Below are 15,656 nucleotides of genomic sequence, written 5' to 3' on the forward strand. Positions count from 1 at the left end.
ATGGATCAACAACAAGGCCAGCAGGGCCCCATGGGTCCCGCCGGTCGTCGTCTGCACATTGCGCATCGCCGCAGTCCGTCAGAGCTGACACCGCTGATGAGTACGTGAAGCTATCCGATAGCCACTTTGGGCCATTGCTGACAGCTGCACAGTGGAACAGCTCGCCATCGCACAGCAGATCGAGGTCCTCCAGCAACAGCAGCAGCAGATTGCCGCCACGCACCAGCAATATGTTAACATGGGCATGATCCAGCCGCAGCAGCAGCTCGGCAACTTCCAGATGCAGGGCCAGATGCCCAATGTCTCGCCCCAAGTCAACAACTACCAGTTCCCCCAGCAGATGCAGCAAATGCAGCAGCAGCAACACCTCGCTGTCCCCATGGGCGCACCAGCCCAGCCTGGCGCCCACCGCCGCAACCAGTCCGCCCTGCCCCAAGTCGGCATGGGCGGCCCACCCCCCGCTCCTTCCTCCGGTTCGTCTGGCTTCGGCGAATTCGGTGCACAACAGGGTGGCCAGGGTAGGGAAAACGTCAACCCTCGTGGCCGAGGCGGTGGCAGTGCTGGCGGCTCCGGACACACCCGCCGTCACTCGCTAGCTCTCGCCGACGCGAAGAAGGCTGCCGAACAGGCCGAATCGAAGAGAAAGACTTCGGGCTTCCAGTTCCCCATCCCCGGCTCGACCGAGGGCAGCTCTAACCGTGATGCCAGCCCCAGTGGAAACAGCGCTTCCAACGACACTTCTTCCGCCCGTGGTGGACGAGGTGCCCACGGCCGCAGCCAGAGCATGGCTGTCGGACGCGGTGGTGGAAGTGCTGGCCGTGGCGGTCCTTCCTTCTCCTTCCCAGCTACCAGCGAGAACCCTACCAACCAGAACAACGGACAGCAGTCTGACTTCCAGCGCCGTGGCAGCCAAGGCCATGGCAGGAGCCAGTCTCGCAACTTTGAGGGCAACTGGAGACAGCCCCAGAACAACACCCAGCAACAGCCTACGCAAGACAACCAGTCCCAGAACATGGGCAACTTCAACATGAACCAGACCGCCAATGCCGCTCCTTTCCAGCCTGGCCACCGCACTCGTGGATCGGTCAACCAGTCCGTTGGCTCTCTTGGCAACTTCCAGTACGGCGGCCAGCCTCAGATGCAAATGGGCAACCAGGCCCAGCTTCTCCTGCAACAGCAGATGTTCGGCCAGCCGCTAAACCCCATGCAGATCGCTCATTTACAGGCTCTCCAAGCCGCCCAGATGCAGGGTGGCGGTCTCGGAGGCAGCCAGCATGCACCGCAGATGGGCATGCAGCAAAACCAGCAGCAGCAGCGCAAGACGCTATTCACTCCTTACCTCCCGCAGGCCACCTTGCCCGCTCTCCTCGGCGACGGCCAACTCGTTGCCGGAATCCTCCGCGTCAACAAGAAGAACCGCAGCGATGCTTATGTCACAACTACTGATCTGGATGCCGACATCTTCATCTGCGGTAGCAAAGACAGGAACCGAGCTCTCGAAGGAGATCTGGTCGCTGTCGAACTTCTTGACGTTGACGAGGTCTGGGGTCAGAAGCGCGAAAAGGAAGAGAAGAAGAAGCGCAAGGACAACGCAGACCCTCGCGGCGGTAGTATCGCCGTCAACGATGCCACTACCCAACCTGAGACTGGCTCTGAGGGTGGCATCCGCCGACGTGGCAGTCTCCGCCAGCGACCCACACAGAAGAAGAACGACGACGTTGAAGTCGAAGGCCAGAGCTTGCTCCTCATGGAGGAGGAGGAGATCAACGATGAGCTCAAGCCTTTGTACGCAGGTCACATTGTTGCTGTTATCGAGCGTGTTGCTGGACAGATGTTCTCAGGGTAAGCAAACACATCATCTTCATTCAAGTACATCACTAATCACAGCCACAGATCCCTTGGACTCCTGCGTCCCAGCAGCCAAGCCACCAAGGAGAAGCAGGAAGCTGAGCGACAGGCTCGCGAGGGCAACTCCGGTCGCTCCCAGCCGGAGACCCAGAACAAGCCTAAGATTGTCTGGTTCAAGCCAACAGACAAGCGTGTGCCTTTGATCGCCATTCCCACCGAGCAAGCCCCACGTGACTTCGTCGAGAAGCACCAAGACTACGCCGACCGCATCTTTGTTGCATGCATCAAGCGATGGCCCATCACCTCTCTGCATCCTTTCGGTACTCTTGTCGAGCAGCTCGGTGTTATGGGTGACCTTAAGGTGGAAACCGACGCACTCCTGCGCGACAACAACTTTGGTCCAGATGACTTCTCTGACGCCGTCATCAAGAACGTCGGCTTTGAAGACTGGTCCGTCGCCAACGACGGCGAGGAGGCGCTCGAGAGTCGCCGCGACTTCCGCAGCGAGGAGACCTTCACCATCGACCCCAACGGCAGCAAGGAGCTTGATGATGCCATTCACTTCAAATACCTTGATGACGGCCGTGTCGAGATTGGTATCCACGTTGCTGATGTTGCCCACTTCATCAAGGCCAACTCGCTTGTTGACCGTGAAGCCAAGAAGCGTGGAACTGCGGTCTACCTTATGAACCGCACAGTGAACATGCTTCCGCCGCGTCTGTCGAACGACATCTGCTGCCTCAACCCTGGCGAAGAGCGCTACACAGTCAGTGTCGTCTTCAAGGTCGATCCTACCTCTGGTAAAATCTCAGATGATGAGACCTGGGTCGGCAAGGCTGTGATCAAGAGCTCTGGAAAGCTGTCCTACGACGAGGTCGACACCGTTATCAACGGTAACGACGGTCCAGTCTCGGCAGCCCGTGCTAAGGACATCAAGATGCTGCATCACATCTCCCAGAAGTTCCGCCAGGCTCGCTTCGGCGACCGCTCCAGCGATGTCAAGGCTCTGCGCCTCATGTACCAGCTGGACGACGAGAATGTTCCCGTCGAACAGAACATCTTCGATTCTTCCCCTGCCCACGAGTGCATTGAGGAGCTCAGCCACCTCGCCAACACCTTTGTTGCGAAGAAGCTCGCCACTGGCTTGCCGGAGAAGGCTCTCCTGCGCCGTCAACCTCCGCCTAACCCCCGCCGCTTGACGACCATCGCGGAGCGTATGGGTGCCATTGGCTACGACATCAACACGGAGAGCAGTGGCACTCTCCAGAACAGCTTGTTCGAGGTTGAAGACGATGACATCAGGAAGGGTATGGAGACCCTCGTCATCAAGTCGATGCCTCGTGCCAAGTACTTTGTTGCTGGCAGGCTGCCTCAGGATCAGTACCCTCACTACGCCTTGAACCTTCCCCTCTACACCCACTTCACCAACCCATCCCGCCGCTACGCCGACATCATTGTCCACCGCCAGCTGGAGGCTGTCCTCTCCAACGGTGCCATTGAGTTCACTGAAGACATCGAGGCTTTGGCCAAGACCGCCGAGATGTGCAACACCAAGAAGGACTCCGCCCATGCTGCCCAGGAGCAGAGCGTTCACATCGAGGCTTGCCGCAAGATGGACAAGGTCAGGCAGGAGAGGGGCGGTGATCTCATCGCCGAAGGTATCGTCCTTTGCGTGTACGAGTCCGCTTTCGATGTTCTTATTCCCGAGTGGGGCTTTGAGAAGCGCGTCCATTGTGACCAGCTTCCTCTCAAGAAAGCCGAGTTCGACAAGAACAAGCGTCTCCTTGAGCTCTACTGGGAGAAGGGCGTCCCATCGTCCAACTACATTCCCGAGGACGAGAGGCCGAAGCATGGCTCACTCAGATCCGCCAACGCTGCGGCTGCGGCGCGTGATGCCGAGGCGGCTAAGCAGCGTGCGAGGGAGCAGGAAGAGGCCCAGCGCAGGCAGATGGACACTGGAACCATGTCGACCAACGAGGAGGCTGCGTTGTTTGATGATGACGACGATGACGACGACTCCAACGACCTCAACTCGAACATGGCCGGTGTTTCTCTCAACCCTGACCGCCCGACTCAGAGCATGCCTCCATCGCCTACCCGCCGCGATCTTGCTGGTGCTCCTCACCGTGTCAACTCCGACTCGAAGATCGCCCAAAGCGCTGGTGATGCTGCAGAGTCCAAGTTGACTAACAAGGAGAAGTACCTCAGCTGGTTCACTCTGCGCGAGCAGAACGGCGACTACATCCAGGATGTGCGGGAGATGACACGCGTCCCAGTCATCCTTAAGACGGATCTGACGAAGAGCCCTCCGTAAGTAATGCCCATCACTACGTTCTGAATGTCACTAACCTATCTTTCAGTTGCTTGACCATCCGATCTCTCAACCCCTACGCTTTGTAGACGAGATGTCTCGCTCAGTCCGACCTGGTATCCGACCTTTTCGGTAGCGTATGTCGACTTGGTATAGAAAATTGAATGGAGGATACATACTAGGTTGTGCAGGAAGAGACGAACGGTGATCTGTGTATTGTTTATCTGTATGCGACGACGATATCGGCAGTCGCGATATATCGTTGCAGCTCTTATACACAGTAATTTTCCGTAGTACAGTAATGTGTTTATCCCTGCGAGAGCGCCTCTGGCCATGCGTAGTCCACTTTGGTTGCTTTTGGTACCCGCCTGCATTGACACCCACTCCCCACATCTCGTTCAGGCCTGGATAAGGCTGCTCAAGAGCCGTACAAGGCGACAAGGCAACGAAGTGAGCCACAGTGTGCCCCTCACTGACATCCTGATTACTACATTGGAAACACAGCCTCAGACAAAGATTGGTTGTTTGAGGTGGAAACATACCGAATCGTGACCTCTCCTCGGCATGATCGAATGTGACAAGCCGCGCTATACGGCATCAGGTCGATGCCGTGAAATCCGAATCTTGACCAGCGGATCTGCGACTTCCCATCCCCTGTCGGAGGCGGTCTGTGTACCTGCATGTGTTTGCTGTAGCGAACGAAAGCCTGACGGCCTGAACCGCAGCCGAAATAGCAGTGGTTCTCCATGAGGCTTGGCAACGTGAAGACGTTTTGGGTGCCTCAGCCACCCGTTAATCCATCGCTCTTAACCTCTCGACCCATCTATAGTTCTCTCGGCGCAACACGCAAACGCTCACGACACCACGATACCCTTATAGAAGTATTTACAATCATGACTGCGCTATGGAATACGATCAGTAGCTTGATGTTGAAACGTTTCGCTAGCTCTTTGCTGCTGGAAACACCCCCCACCAGCGTCATGACAGATGAGGAGCCCGACTGCTTCAAGCCTCAGATGGTGAGCCACCTCACGGATCCGGTCGGAAAGTCAGAATACCGCCATTAATCGCCATGCACTATTACGGTACCCAGGTTTTCTCGAGGGCGGCTCTACTGCCTCCGCGCAGGCGTTGGCACTTGTAGGGTTTCATGATAGCCGTTTCGCGTCGCAGGGCCCCGGACCTGCTACATCACATGCCGGCACCACGAGCCCCATCGCTACAAGCCGGGCTTCCTCAGCGGTTGCTACACTGCTAGCGAGCAGTTCCTGGACGATCAATGGGTCGATTTGCCAAGCTTTGAAGCTTGTAGGGTCACGGATCCAGTATGGAGGCCAGTGCGCCAGCGGGAGGCAGTCGTCCGCCACATGGTCAACATCCGTACTCCGAATTTTAAGATGGCGTCTCAGATGGTGCCCAGGAGTTGCAGCTGCTTGTATAAGGTCCATTGGCCGCCCACCTTGTTTCCATACTCGTTTTCAGTTGGATCATCAACGAGCTTCTTCTACCTTCCTACCTAATAATCAACCACATTCCTTACGGTTTACCTTCTTTCAGTCCCTGGTTGGACTTTAGACAATTTTTAATAATCGAATTCAAAGCAAGTCTTTGCTGGCGGTCTCTCTTTACGAACTTGTCTACTCGAAAACAATCCAACAAACCTAATTCAACCAACATGCCTAGCGTATCAACCATCCTCAAGGGCCTCGTTGCCCTGGCGCCTCTCGTGGCTGCCGCCCCCGCAAACTACGCCCGTCAAGAGATGGCTTCCATGTCGAGCGCTGCCGCCTCTGCCACCTCCTCTGCGCCGGCTGCCATCACTGAGACCGCTGGATCTGGTAGCGAAGCTGCCGCATCACCGGCTGCAGCTGCACCGGCCGCAGCAGGAATGTTGAGCGATGTCGACATCCTCAACTTGTAAGTAGCTTTGAATCAACGACCACAATGAGCTGGATCTAACAGTCACTGCAGCGCTCTGACCGCCGAGCATCTCGAATCGGAATACTACAAGCAGGGTTTCGCCAAGTTCTCCATGTCCGACTTCATGGCTCTCGGTCTGAGTGAAGGTCAAGTCAAGTCCCTGATGGGCGTTGGACAGACTGAGGCCACCCACGTCACTACTCTCCAATCCGCCATCGCAGGAGCCGGCGCAAAGCCCGTCGAGCCATGCCAATACAACTTCGACGCCGCCCTTACCAGCGCCGACTCCATGGTCAAGACCGCCCGTGTCCTTGAGGCCGTCGGTGTCTCTGCCTACCTCGGTGCTGCTCCCCTCGTCAACTCCTCCGATATCCTCTCCGCCGCTGGTTCCATCGTCACTGTCGAGGCCCGTCACCAGGCTTTCATCCGTATCGCATCCGGCGCCGAGCCCGTCCCTGCCGCTTTCGACACTGCTCTCCAGCCCCGCGCCGTCTTCACCCTCGCCGCTCAGTTCATCAAGTCCTGCCCCGAAGGCTCCAACCTCAACATCCAGGCCTTCCCTGCCATCGCTCTCCAGAACCCCGAGAAGGCTACCGTTGGCCAGAACTTGAAGCTTGCCGACCCCGCTCAGCCTGCCGGTGCCTCTTTCTGCGCTTTCGTCGGACCGTAAGTCACATCAAACACCCCTTTACAAAGACCCATATTCTAACATCTCATAGTGGCGGCAACCAATTCACCAAGATCGCCGATGGCAACTGCATGGTTCCCCAGGGCCTCCAGGGAGAAGTCTACATGATGATCACCAAGAGCGAGTCCGTTGCCGATGCCGAGGTCCTTGCCGGTCCCTCCGTCATCCAGCCCTCATAGACGTCTTCACCCACATGACAAGACGAACTTTCAGAACGCATTGTCTTTCCCATTTCATTATCATCATTTCCAAAAAGAGAAAAGACAGGGGCTGAACGACCAAGGGGGCCAGTGGGCGAGCAGAAGCATTACAGGAGCGAAGGGCGCGACTGTCGAAAGCGAGTATGTGTATATGGACGATTTACCTTTCCTCACAGTCGTTGAAATACAAGCGTTGATCTCAAGAACGGTTTTTTTTCTCCTTTTTATCATTTATGGTTTCTTTTCAGCATGTGGTCAGTCAGTGGTGGGCAGTTGTAGAGAGAGAGACAGAGAGCACGAGAGAAGAGACAACAGGATACCCCCAGCATGGATGGATGTCATGGTAAAGGGTGAGCGTCGATTCCGCGAATCAGCTCAGAAACGGAGGTAATAACAGCAGGTATAGCATGAAATGAGTACGATTAACGATTTTCATATCTGGAACTGCGGTTGATACAAGTGACATGTCACAGTTTTTTTGCGACGTGGATTGCGACGTAGAGTGACGCGACTAAGTTGTCTTGCGACTGTGACTTTGTTGGTTTCAGCGTCCTCGCATTTTGTCGACGCTTTGGGTTTGGTGCGATGGCTTAGTCGGGTTTGAGTGGTTCCGTAACAATGTGATTAATAACACGCCGTGACATTCAAACACATGTGTCTTTTTGCGAAGTTGCGGTGTCATACTCCATCTCTCTACCAGATTCCTAGGCTTTAGTCATGGCCATAGTTGTACTGTAGTGATTTCGAGATGCCTAGCGGCGGTTTACTCACGGAAAGTTCGCAGCATCCGAAGATCAACCGTCCCCTTCCCTTTTTGGCCATCCGGGCAGTTCGATCCACCAGCCACCTCGTTGCTGATTAGCCATATGTCGGACCGGCTGCAAAGTGTGGGGATCCCACTCATTCCCCGCCTTGTGCGCGTGTGCTAGAGAACGTCGGCGGTGGCTAAAAAGATATCGTCTAGATGGAGTGGTTACTCGCAGTTTTCCGCTGCTTTGAGTAATAGTTGCGAGACTGCGAGGTTATGGGCCTGAAGTTGAGATCGGGGACATAAAGGCCTCGTCGAGTGGTTGTTGTTTTGTCGTGCGCCCTTCTTGGCATTGAGGTTGTTGAGCTTGAAGGTGGAAAACGTCATACCTGCCTTTGGAGGATTTGGGTTAAGCTCGTATCTGCGCGTACCTCTCGTCAGCCCTTTTTACTTTTACCGCTACTCTTGGCTTTATATCCCTCTGACTCCAAAGCTTCGACCTCGAACTTCCTCTTCATCCACACCGTCCCTTGGAATGACAGCAGGTCGCAACTAGTCTGTCAACCGTCGCCATCTCAACAACCCAAAAATGGCGCTGCACCACCAAAACGGCACCTCGTCAACCTGCCTCGAGCAGCCCATCGAACTCCAAGACATATCGAGCTATATCTCCAAACCTCAAGATGCACAGATCGCTAGTTCGAGCAGTACAGGCGGCTTGCGACTCTCAGATACGAAAGGTGCCCGGGAGAGCGATCCGATAGAGAATCTGCCGTCGCCAACGACACAAGCGCCAGCCAAATTGGAACGATGGAACCATCCACGGTCGAATTTGTTCAAGACTATGGCGGCGTTTTGGAGTTTCGTCGTCATGGGGAGTAATGATGCGGCGTACGGTGCTTTGATTCCTTATGTAAGTCAACATCGTTCTTCTAAGTGTAGAAGTCGCGACTCTTGAGAAGGGGGAAAGAAGCGCGTGCTAACAAACGATTTCAGTTGCAAGAATACTACGGTCTGACTTTCGTCGTCATTTCGCTAGTATTCTTGTCTCCACTCGTCGGCTACACAGCTTCCGCGTTATTGAACAACAGCATCCATCTCAAGTTCGGCCAGAGAGGCGTTGCGGTTATAGCGCCGACGTGCCATCTCATCGCGTACATCGTTATTGCGGTGCACCCTCCGTATCCGGTCCTCGTTATTATCTTCATGTTGGCTGGGTTCGGGAATGGACTTGCTGATGCGGCGTGGAGTGAGTATTCTAATTTCTTCTTCTCTGTTCCGATAAAAGAGAAGGTGAAGAACAGAAAGACAGAACATTCTGACTGACAACACAACCAACAGATGCATGGATCGGCAACATGGCGAACCCAAACGAAGTTCTCGGTTTCCTCCACGCCTTCTACGGCGTAGGCGCCGTGCTATCCCCCTTAATAGCAACGACTATGATCACAAAAGGAAGCAGACTACCCTGGTACACCTTCTACTACGTCATGGTACTTTCCCTTCCCTCATCCCTCCTCTACCCCTCCATCTAACACCCTCAGATCGCAATGGCAGCCATCGAGCTCGCAACCTCCACAACTGCCTTCTGGCGCGAAACCGGCGCCGCATTCCGCGCAGCCAACCCGCGCACCAGCGGCACGAAAGACAACCGCATGAAAGAAGCGCTTATCCGTCTGCCTCACGCACGCGTCACGTGGCTGTGCGCACTCTTCCTACTCGGATACGTGGGTATTGAAGTTGCGCTAGGTGGCTGGATTGTCAAGTTCATGCTTGAAGTGAGGGATGGAGAGGAGTTTGCGAGTGGCATGGTGGCGACGGGGTTTTGGATGGGGATTACGGTGGGGAGGATTGTGCTGGGGTTTGTTACGCCGAGGTTGGGGGAGAAGTTGGCTATTACTGTGAGTTTGTTTCCGGTTTCTTCATTCCTTCCTCCCTTCTTTCTTGTCTGATGTGTGCTAACTGGGGTTCTTCAGATCTACCTCCCCCTCACAATGGCCCTCGAACTCATCTTCTGGCTTGTCCCCCAATTCTATGTCTCGGCCGTCGCCGTAGCTCTTCAGGGCTTCTTCCTCGGTCCCTTGTTCCCGGCTGTAGTCGTCGCAGCTACGAAGCTACTACCGCGCCACTTGCACGTCGGTGCTATTGGCTTCGCGGCGGCTTTTGGCGGAAGTGGCGCTGCCATCTTCCCTTTCGCAGTTGGAGCTATCGCACAAGCCAAGGGTGTACAGGTGCTACAGCCGATTATTCTGGCGCTGTTGGGCGTGATTCTACTGCTTTGGTTGGGTCTACCGAGGATCCATAAGAAGGAGGAGTGAGATATTTGAGGGTGTTGGGAGGATTGTAGGCTCTAGAGATGTTTGCTGTGTGATGGAATTGGGATATGCAAGGAAGCTACTGACACGCTTTGCGAAATGGATAATTTCGGCCATCCTCGAACCAACAATTTCATACCCGCCAAAGCTTAGCTTGGTTTACCACCCCACACTCTTCCTCTCAATCTTCTCCTCTCTTTCCCTTGTCATCTTACCCTCCTTCACCACCGCGCCAATTTCCATCACACCTACCAATTGCCCAGGTATCAGCACTCGACGTCCCACACTCCCTACAAAGACAAATATGAGAGACTTACCAGTCGAACGGCCCACCCTATGCATAGCTTTGTCCCATAGGTGGTCTATCGCATCGACCAGGGAATCCGTCTCGGTACTTTGCTCAACAAGCCTCCAGCTATTCCCGGATGTAGTTGGTGTGACGGCGAATAGTTTCGCAGTGTGGAGGGTGGTAGATGTTACTGACCTAAGGGCTGTGTGTATCTCAGTACGTGCTTTCCTTGCGGTGAAGACGACCTTGTAGCAAGTAGTGTTGTTGGAGCTTTCTGTGATGAGAAGAGGTGCAGTTTCTAGTTGCCGATGGCTTGTTAGCTGGTCGGTTTCTGGTTTTCAACACGCCTCATGCTTTATTCTTTTGTTCCATCTAAGTAAGACCTGTAGATGATACTACATGCGCACGTACCGATGATCCATCCCTTGACTGCTTCAGTGAACTGAAGTTGCTCCAGTTTGTGTAATCCTGCTGCTTTCGAGCTATTGAACGCGTGACTGTGCTTTGTCACAACATTGATCGTCGGCAGTGGCGCTTGTGTCTCAGGGAAGAGGCGTATCGATGGTTTCTTGATGGCGTATTTTGGCGGGGGCGCCGGTTCTCTGCTGGCATTGTTGCTAGTGGAAGAAGACGTTTCGGATGAGGATGAAGGTATGGACGTGCTTTTAACAATAAGGTCGTTGATGCGGGCTTTTAGGTCAGAGAATTGAGCGATGAACATAACTAGAGTTGTCTGAGCGGTTCTGGTGCGATCGAAGGTTTGGACTCGAGATGTTACGTGGAAGAAAGCTGAGAGGAAACATGTGGGCATCTGAGAGTTTGAACATGGCGAGTGTGGAAAACGTGGCAAGTGTCGTGGTGCTGGGGGTATTCGAGGGATGGTGCGCTGGATGCGAATGCTCCTGCTTTTGATGCGATTGAAGAAGGTACAGTGTACGGACCAGCCACTCGACTAACACATAGACATTGAATTGATGCATGATGAATCTAAAAGGGGAAAATACATTCTATACGTTCAGGGAAGCGACTTCATTACACCTTGACCATTCTACCTGCCACTCGCTGATTTCCAAGACTACAAGATCGGGCCCTCTTCAACTTATGGTTATTGTTTAGCCCTCGCTTCTAGTACGAAGCCACCTCCGCCTTATCTTTCTCTCCCTCGATCGTACCCTCCCTCTCTTCAAAAGCCTTGGCTAAACCCTTAGCCTTCTCCTGTGCAATCTGCATTCCTGCACCTGCGGCAGCTTTGAGTCCATCCGCCATGGAAATCGCAACCTGCTTCATCATGACCATAGTATCACCGCCTGCAAACACACCTCTGACACTGGTCTCGTTGAACATTGCGTTTGCGATCTTGATGTGTCCGCCCATCGCTGGATCCACTGTCTCGACGCCAAGCTGCTCGATGAGATGTTGCGCGCGATTGACCGTAATAGGTCTGTGAACGAGGAAACCGAGAGTGACTGGTTCTCCAGTCTCAAAATGGATTGTGACGCCATCTATGTGACTTGGGCCGTTGTTCACCATGCGAACGATCTTCCGCTCGTCGAGCGTTGCACCGAAAGCCTTTGCGAGCTTCAAAGCGTCTTGCATTGGCGCTTCCTTCTTGATGGGTCCGTTGGTAAACAAGGTAATTGAGACAGGTTCGAGAGGGACTGCCATTTGGACCATATGTGCGTATCCGGGATTATCGAAATCCAGTATGCCGACTGCACTCCCTCTTTGCTCGTAGCCATCGCAAGCTAGACATTGGTATATGTGGTCTGGCCAGTTCTCCTTGTAACCTTGAACGTCGGGAAGGATATCCTTCGAACCAGTGGCCAGGATGATCTTCTTGCCCTCGTACGAGTGGCCTTCACTGTCCTTGACTTCGAAGCCATCGTACAAGTCCTTCTGATCTGGCAATGACAGTTGTTTCTTCGATGCATGGGTGATTGTAGCGGATTGAAACCATACGCTATCGTATCGGGATTCGATCTGTTCACGGGCTATGCGGCCGAACTCTCTGGGGTTGAAGTGGTCGCGGGACGCTACAGTATGCATGTGCGTGACACCTTCGTTGCGATACTGTTGGTTGTCGAATACGAGGGCTTTGGTGCGTGTTCTTGCGCAAGTGAGCGCCGCATTAAGTCCTGCAGGACCTGAGCCGATGATGAGTACGTCGAATATCTGGGGTCGAGATCGGAGCGCCATCTTGATGAGGCTTCAATATGTTGCTGTGGAGGCAAATGTATAGGGAGAAGAGGTGTCCTGAGTATCTGGGTATGACTGTAAAAGACGATGTGAGCTTGCGGTGGGTGTTGTGTTTGACATCAGTCGAACTTGCCTGCTTTATACACCACGAACACCAGCTCCGCGGCATAAAGCTCCGATGCATAACGCTCCGATACAATTTCGTTGTCCAACATGCTCACCATTAAGGTACAGACTGTTTGGAAATATGCAAAGAAGGGACTGTGTGGCGCAAAGTATCTTAGGTAAAGTCCCCGATCAATATTAGAGGGGTAGTGACGGAATGTCTCCGAGAAAGTTTCCGGATTGAATCCAGCAAGCTCACCTCTCCGAAATTCCATACCCTACTTAGTATCATGTCTTTGCTTCACTGTATAGTCTGTATGAGAACGCCGTGGTTATGATAACCCGTGGATAGCGCCTGTGGTGGGGAGGAAATGTCCAGGAAACCCACAGGTCGTCAAGTCTCCCTGATTTGGCGTATCGCGCCCTGCTACAGCGCCATTCTCAAAATCTAATTCCGGTATCTCATGTTTGATGAGCTGATGCAGTCAGACTGTACGAAGTTGTGGTATGGTGATGAAAGGTGAGGACGCGACTGCTCCGAAGGCGCCGTTGCTGCACCACGCTAGTATGAACCCCACATTGGCAGGATAACTACGCCAGATCCAATACATCCAACACCCGGGGATCACGCATGAGGAATGTATATCATAGGCTCTCCTATGCAGTGAAGGGTGCTATTCATCACGGCTGAAAATACATCCGCAGCAAATAACAACGAGAACGTAACTACGAATTGTGTCCTCCTCTCTACCAAGCATCATGTGCTTGATCTTGATATTCATCCGGATCTGGACTATACTCCCATATACTATACTCTCGTATAGTGCTTCCCTCTCGCTCAGCTACGTTAAAGTTAGACCGCTCCATTAGGTATCGCAATTGTTTAGATGTATGGCAACAACTTACCTATTACCTCCTCAAATCTGACCATGGCCCCACCGAGGAAGTTCTCCATCGCCTCCAGAGGTGTGTAACAACTCTTTCCACCTTCAGCAACCAAATCCCACTTGCTGCAACCAGAATCTAGGTACACTAGCGCTCTTGTGGAGTAGATAGCCTGTCTTTCGCCCTTATCGTCGACAATGGTCTTTGCACCAGTCAGGACTTCGAAATGGTGGTAATTGGGATAGTCGTGGCTGAATATGGCAGCAATGTGTCCTATATAGACGTCAACTCTCCTGTTCCGTTTATATTTACTTCGCATAATAGGCCATTCATTACTCACGAATCGCTTCAGCTCGCAATACGGCGATGAGTTGACAATTTTGAAGCTGTTCCGAGACGCTTTCTTCAGGCGCAGCAGTCATGGCCTTCAGTAGAGTCCGATAATAAATTTTGTCCAACAAACCGAAGCTGATTTTGTAGTCATGTAAACCCTAAGATGTTTGCCCAAGTATGTCACTATTTCGATTGTTGATTGTACGCTTTTCTTCTGGAAGAGCCAAGTCGAAGCCGGCAAGTACTGCACAAGAAAGATGTAGACCATTCCCATCTGGATGAGCGTTCATGTGCATCGATCATGGCCTCATGTAGAACCCAGACAGCCTGGGTACCCATCTAAGAGGTCCCCAATTCCGATATGTGCCTTGGCATTATATCCTCGTCTCTCCATATCCAAGAGACATCACGCCGTGTTCGAATGGTATCGCCTCGTCTGCTGATTGCATCGGTCCACCCCATGTCACTACACCCCTCCCGTCCACCGAATATGAGCCTCCAACCTGCCATCTACATGCGCCTTCTCCAACCAGTTGACCCCAGACCCCCTCATTCTTCCTGAGCATGACCTGGTTGTAGCCATTCCTGGGATGCAGAACATGACCCCAAGTCGCTATGCCTAGACCCCATAGCGCGTATAGTTCCCGGTCTTGGTCTACTATTACGTCTACATTCCAGGCCCCGCCGAGTTTTTTGACCCATTCTGTAGTTGCAGCAGGTGTGCAGTGCGATATTGCGACGAAGTGGATGGAAGTGTGCTTGTTCGCAAGGGTTCGGAGCGTGAGGAAGAGTTTCTCTGAGACTGTTGCAGCTATTAGCAAATGTCTAACTTCTACTGTTGCATCCGAATACAGCCTCTGGGATGATGACTACTCACAAGGACATCCGCAAAACCTCAGGAACAGCAGTATAGTCGGCCGCCCATCGGCTGTAGGAAATTGTAACTTAGGATGGCTTTGTGCGCGGTCTCCTATGTTTGGTGGCTTGCGCACCGGGTTCTGCGGTGGTGGAGGTGTCGTCCAAGATTGTAGGGCTTTTGGTACACCCCATTGTACGTTTGCGAATGGGTTGGCGAAACCTGTGTCTCCTCCCTCGGCGCCATTTGTGTTCCCCTTCTTCGTGTTGCCATTCCCAAACAAGCCGTCGGTTTTTGGTAGCGATACACCGCCCAGTCCGGCTTTTCGGAGGGCTATCTTTGTCCCTAGAGAACTGAACATGTTTGCTGATGTCGTTCAGCGGTCGTAATTCGGATATATCGATCGGGGGCCGATCTAGATTTCCGCACGATTGTGTAGGGGCTACGCTAAATTATGAAGGAGTGATGCAAGTATTAATCAACCTGTAGGGGAAGCAGACTGAAGGCACTGTGGAATGAAAGAGATGTGCAGGAGAAGTCTCGGTTGTGCCGACATAGTGCTGATCATGTAGCCACGACGCGTCGCGGACCTTGCAGCTGAAACGAAGGGCGTGGCACGGACGGTTGGGGGAGGCGGAGCGAAACAAAGCGGCTACCGGATTTCGACTTCTGGTGGTACACAGCGGGTTCCATCCTTTGCGACTCGATATGAGAAAGAATAAGATGATAGTAATAACCATTATTACCAAGGTACGATAATGCCCAGGAGGCACGCTGTCACGTGTGAGGACGCTAATACCCATATGGGTAGCGCGGGGTAGGGATTAACTAGGGCTCCATTGATCGGCTCGCACATCCAACCATCAATGTACGCGTACCAAATGCATCGCTATCTAACTACAGGTCTAAAGGCGGTATAATCGTAAGCGGTAGTGACAGCAACACGCGTCGGGTATCCTATC

At 53.3% G+C, this 15,656-nt stretch overlaps 5 protein-coding genes across 5 annotated transcripts; 3 read left to right on the forward strand and 2 right to left on the reverse strand.

Moving 5' to 3' along the window:
- On the forward strand, positions 1-4,248 carry J4E86_008990 (uncharacterized protein; the record flags this gene model as incomplete). Its single annotated transcript, XM_051449498.1, has 4 exons — positions 1-100; positions 153-1,842; positions 1,894-4,158; positions 4,209-4,248. 4 exons carry the CDS (start codon positions 1-3, stop codon positions 4,246-4,248), a joined length of 4,095 nt encoding a protein of 1,364 aa, XP_051299352.1.
- A 1,586-nt stretch (positions 4,249-5,834) lies between these two features.
- Positions 5,835-6,946, forward strand: J4E86_008991 (uncharacterized protein; the record flags this gene model as incomplete). The annotated part of the gene is made up of 3 exons (XM_051449499.1): positions 5,835-6,076; positions 6,131-6,745; positions 6,799-6,946. 3 exons carry the CDS (start codon positions 5,835-5,837, stop codon positions 6,944-6,946), a joined length of 1,005 nt encoding a protein of 334 aa, XP_051299353.1.
- A 1,358-nt stretch (positions 6,947-8,304) lies between these two features.
- On the forward strand, positions 8,305-10,033 carry J4E86_008992 (uncharacterized protein; the record flags this gene model as incomplete). Its single annotated transcript, XM_051449500.1, has 5 exons — positions 8,305-8,628; positions 8,712-8,964; positions 9,057-9,208; positions 9,260-9,616; positions 9,692-10,033. The coding sequence occupies 5 exons, from the start codon at positions 8,305-8,307 to the stop codon at positions 10,031-10,033; spliced, it is 1,428 nt and encodes a 475-aa protein (XP_051299354.1).
- Positions 10,034-11,444: 1,411 nt separating this feature from the next.
- Positions 11,445-12,515, reverse strand: J4E86_008993 (uncharacterized protein; the record flags this gene model as incomplete). Its single annotated transcript, XM_051449501.1, has 1 exon — positions 11,445-12,515. One exon carries the CDS (start codon positions 12,513-12,515, stop codon positions 11,445-11,447), a length of 1,071 nt encoding a protein of 356 aa, XP_051299355.1.
- Positions 12,516-14,212: 1,697 nt separating this feature from the next.
- Positions 14,213-15,055, reverse strand: J4E86_008994 (uncharacterized protein; the record flags this gene model as incomplete). Its single annotated transcript, XM_051449502.1, has 2 exons — positions 14,213-14,640; positions 14,716-15,055. The coding sequence occupies 2 exons, from the start codon at positions 15,053-15,055 to the stop codon at positions 14,213-14,215; spliced, it is 768 nt and encodes a 255-aa protein (XP_051299356.1).
- Positions 15,056-15,656: the final 601 nt, after the last annotated feature.

This window comes from Alternaria arbusti, assembly GCF_024043155.1.
Source record: "Alternaria arbusti strain BMP 1465 chromosome Unknown scaffold_15, whole genome shotgun sequence".
NCBI classification, from domain to species: Eukaryota; Fungi; Ascomycota; class Dothideomycetes; order Pleosporales; family Pleosporaceae; genus Alternaria; species Alternaria arbusti.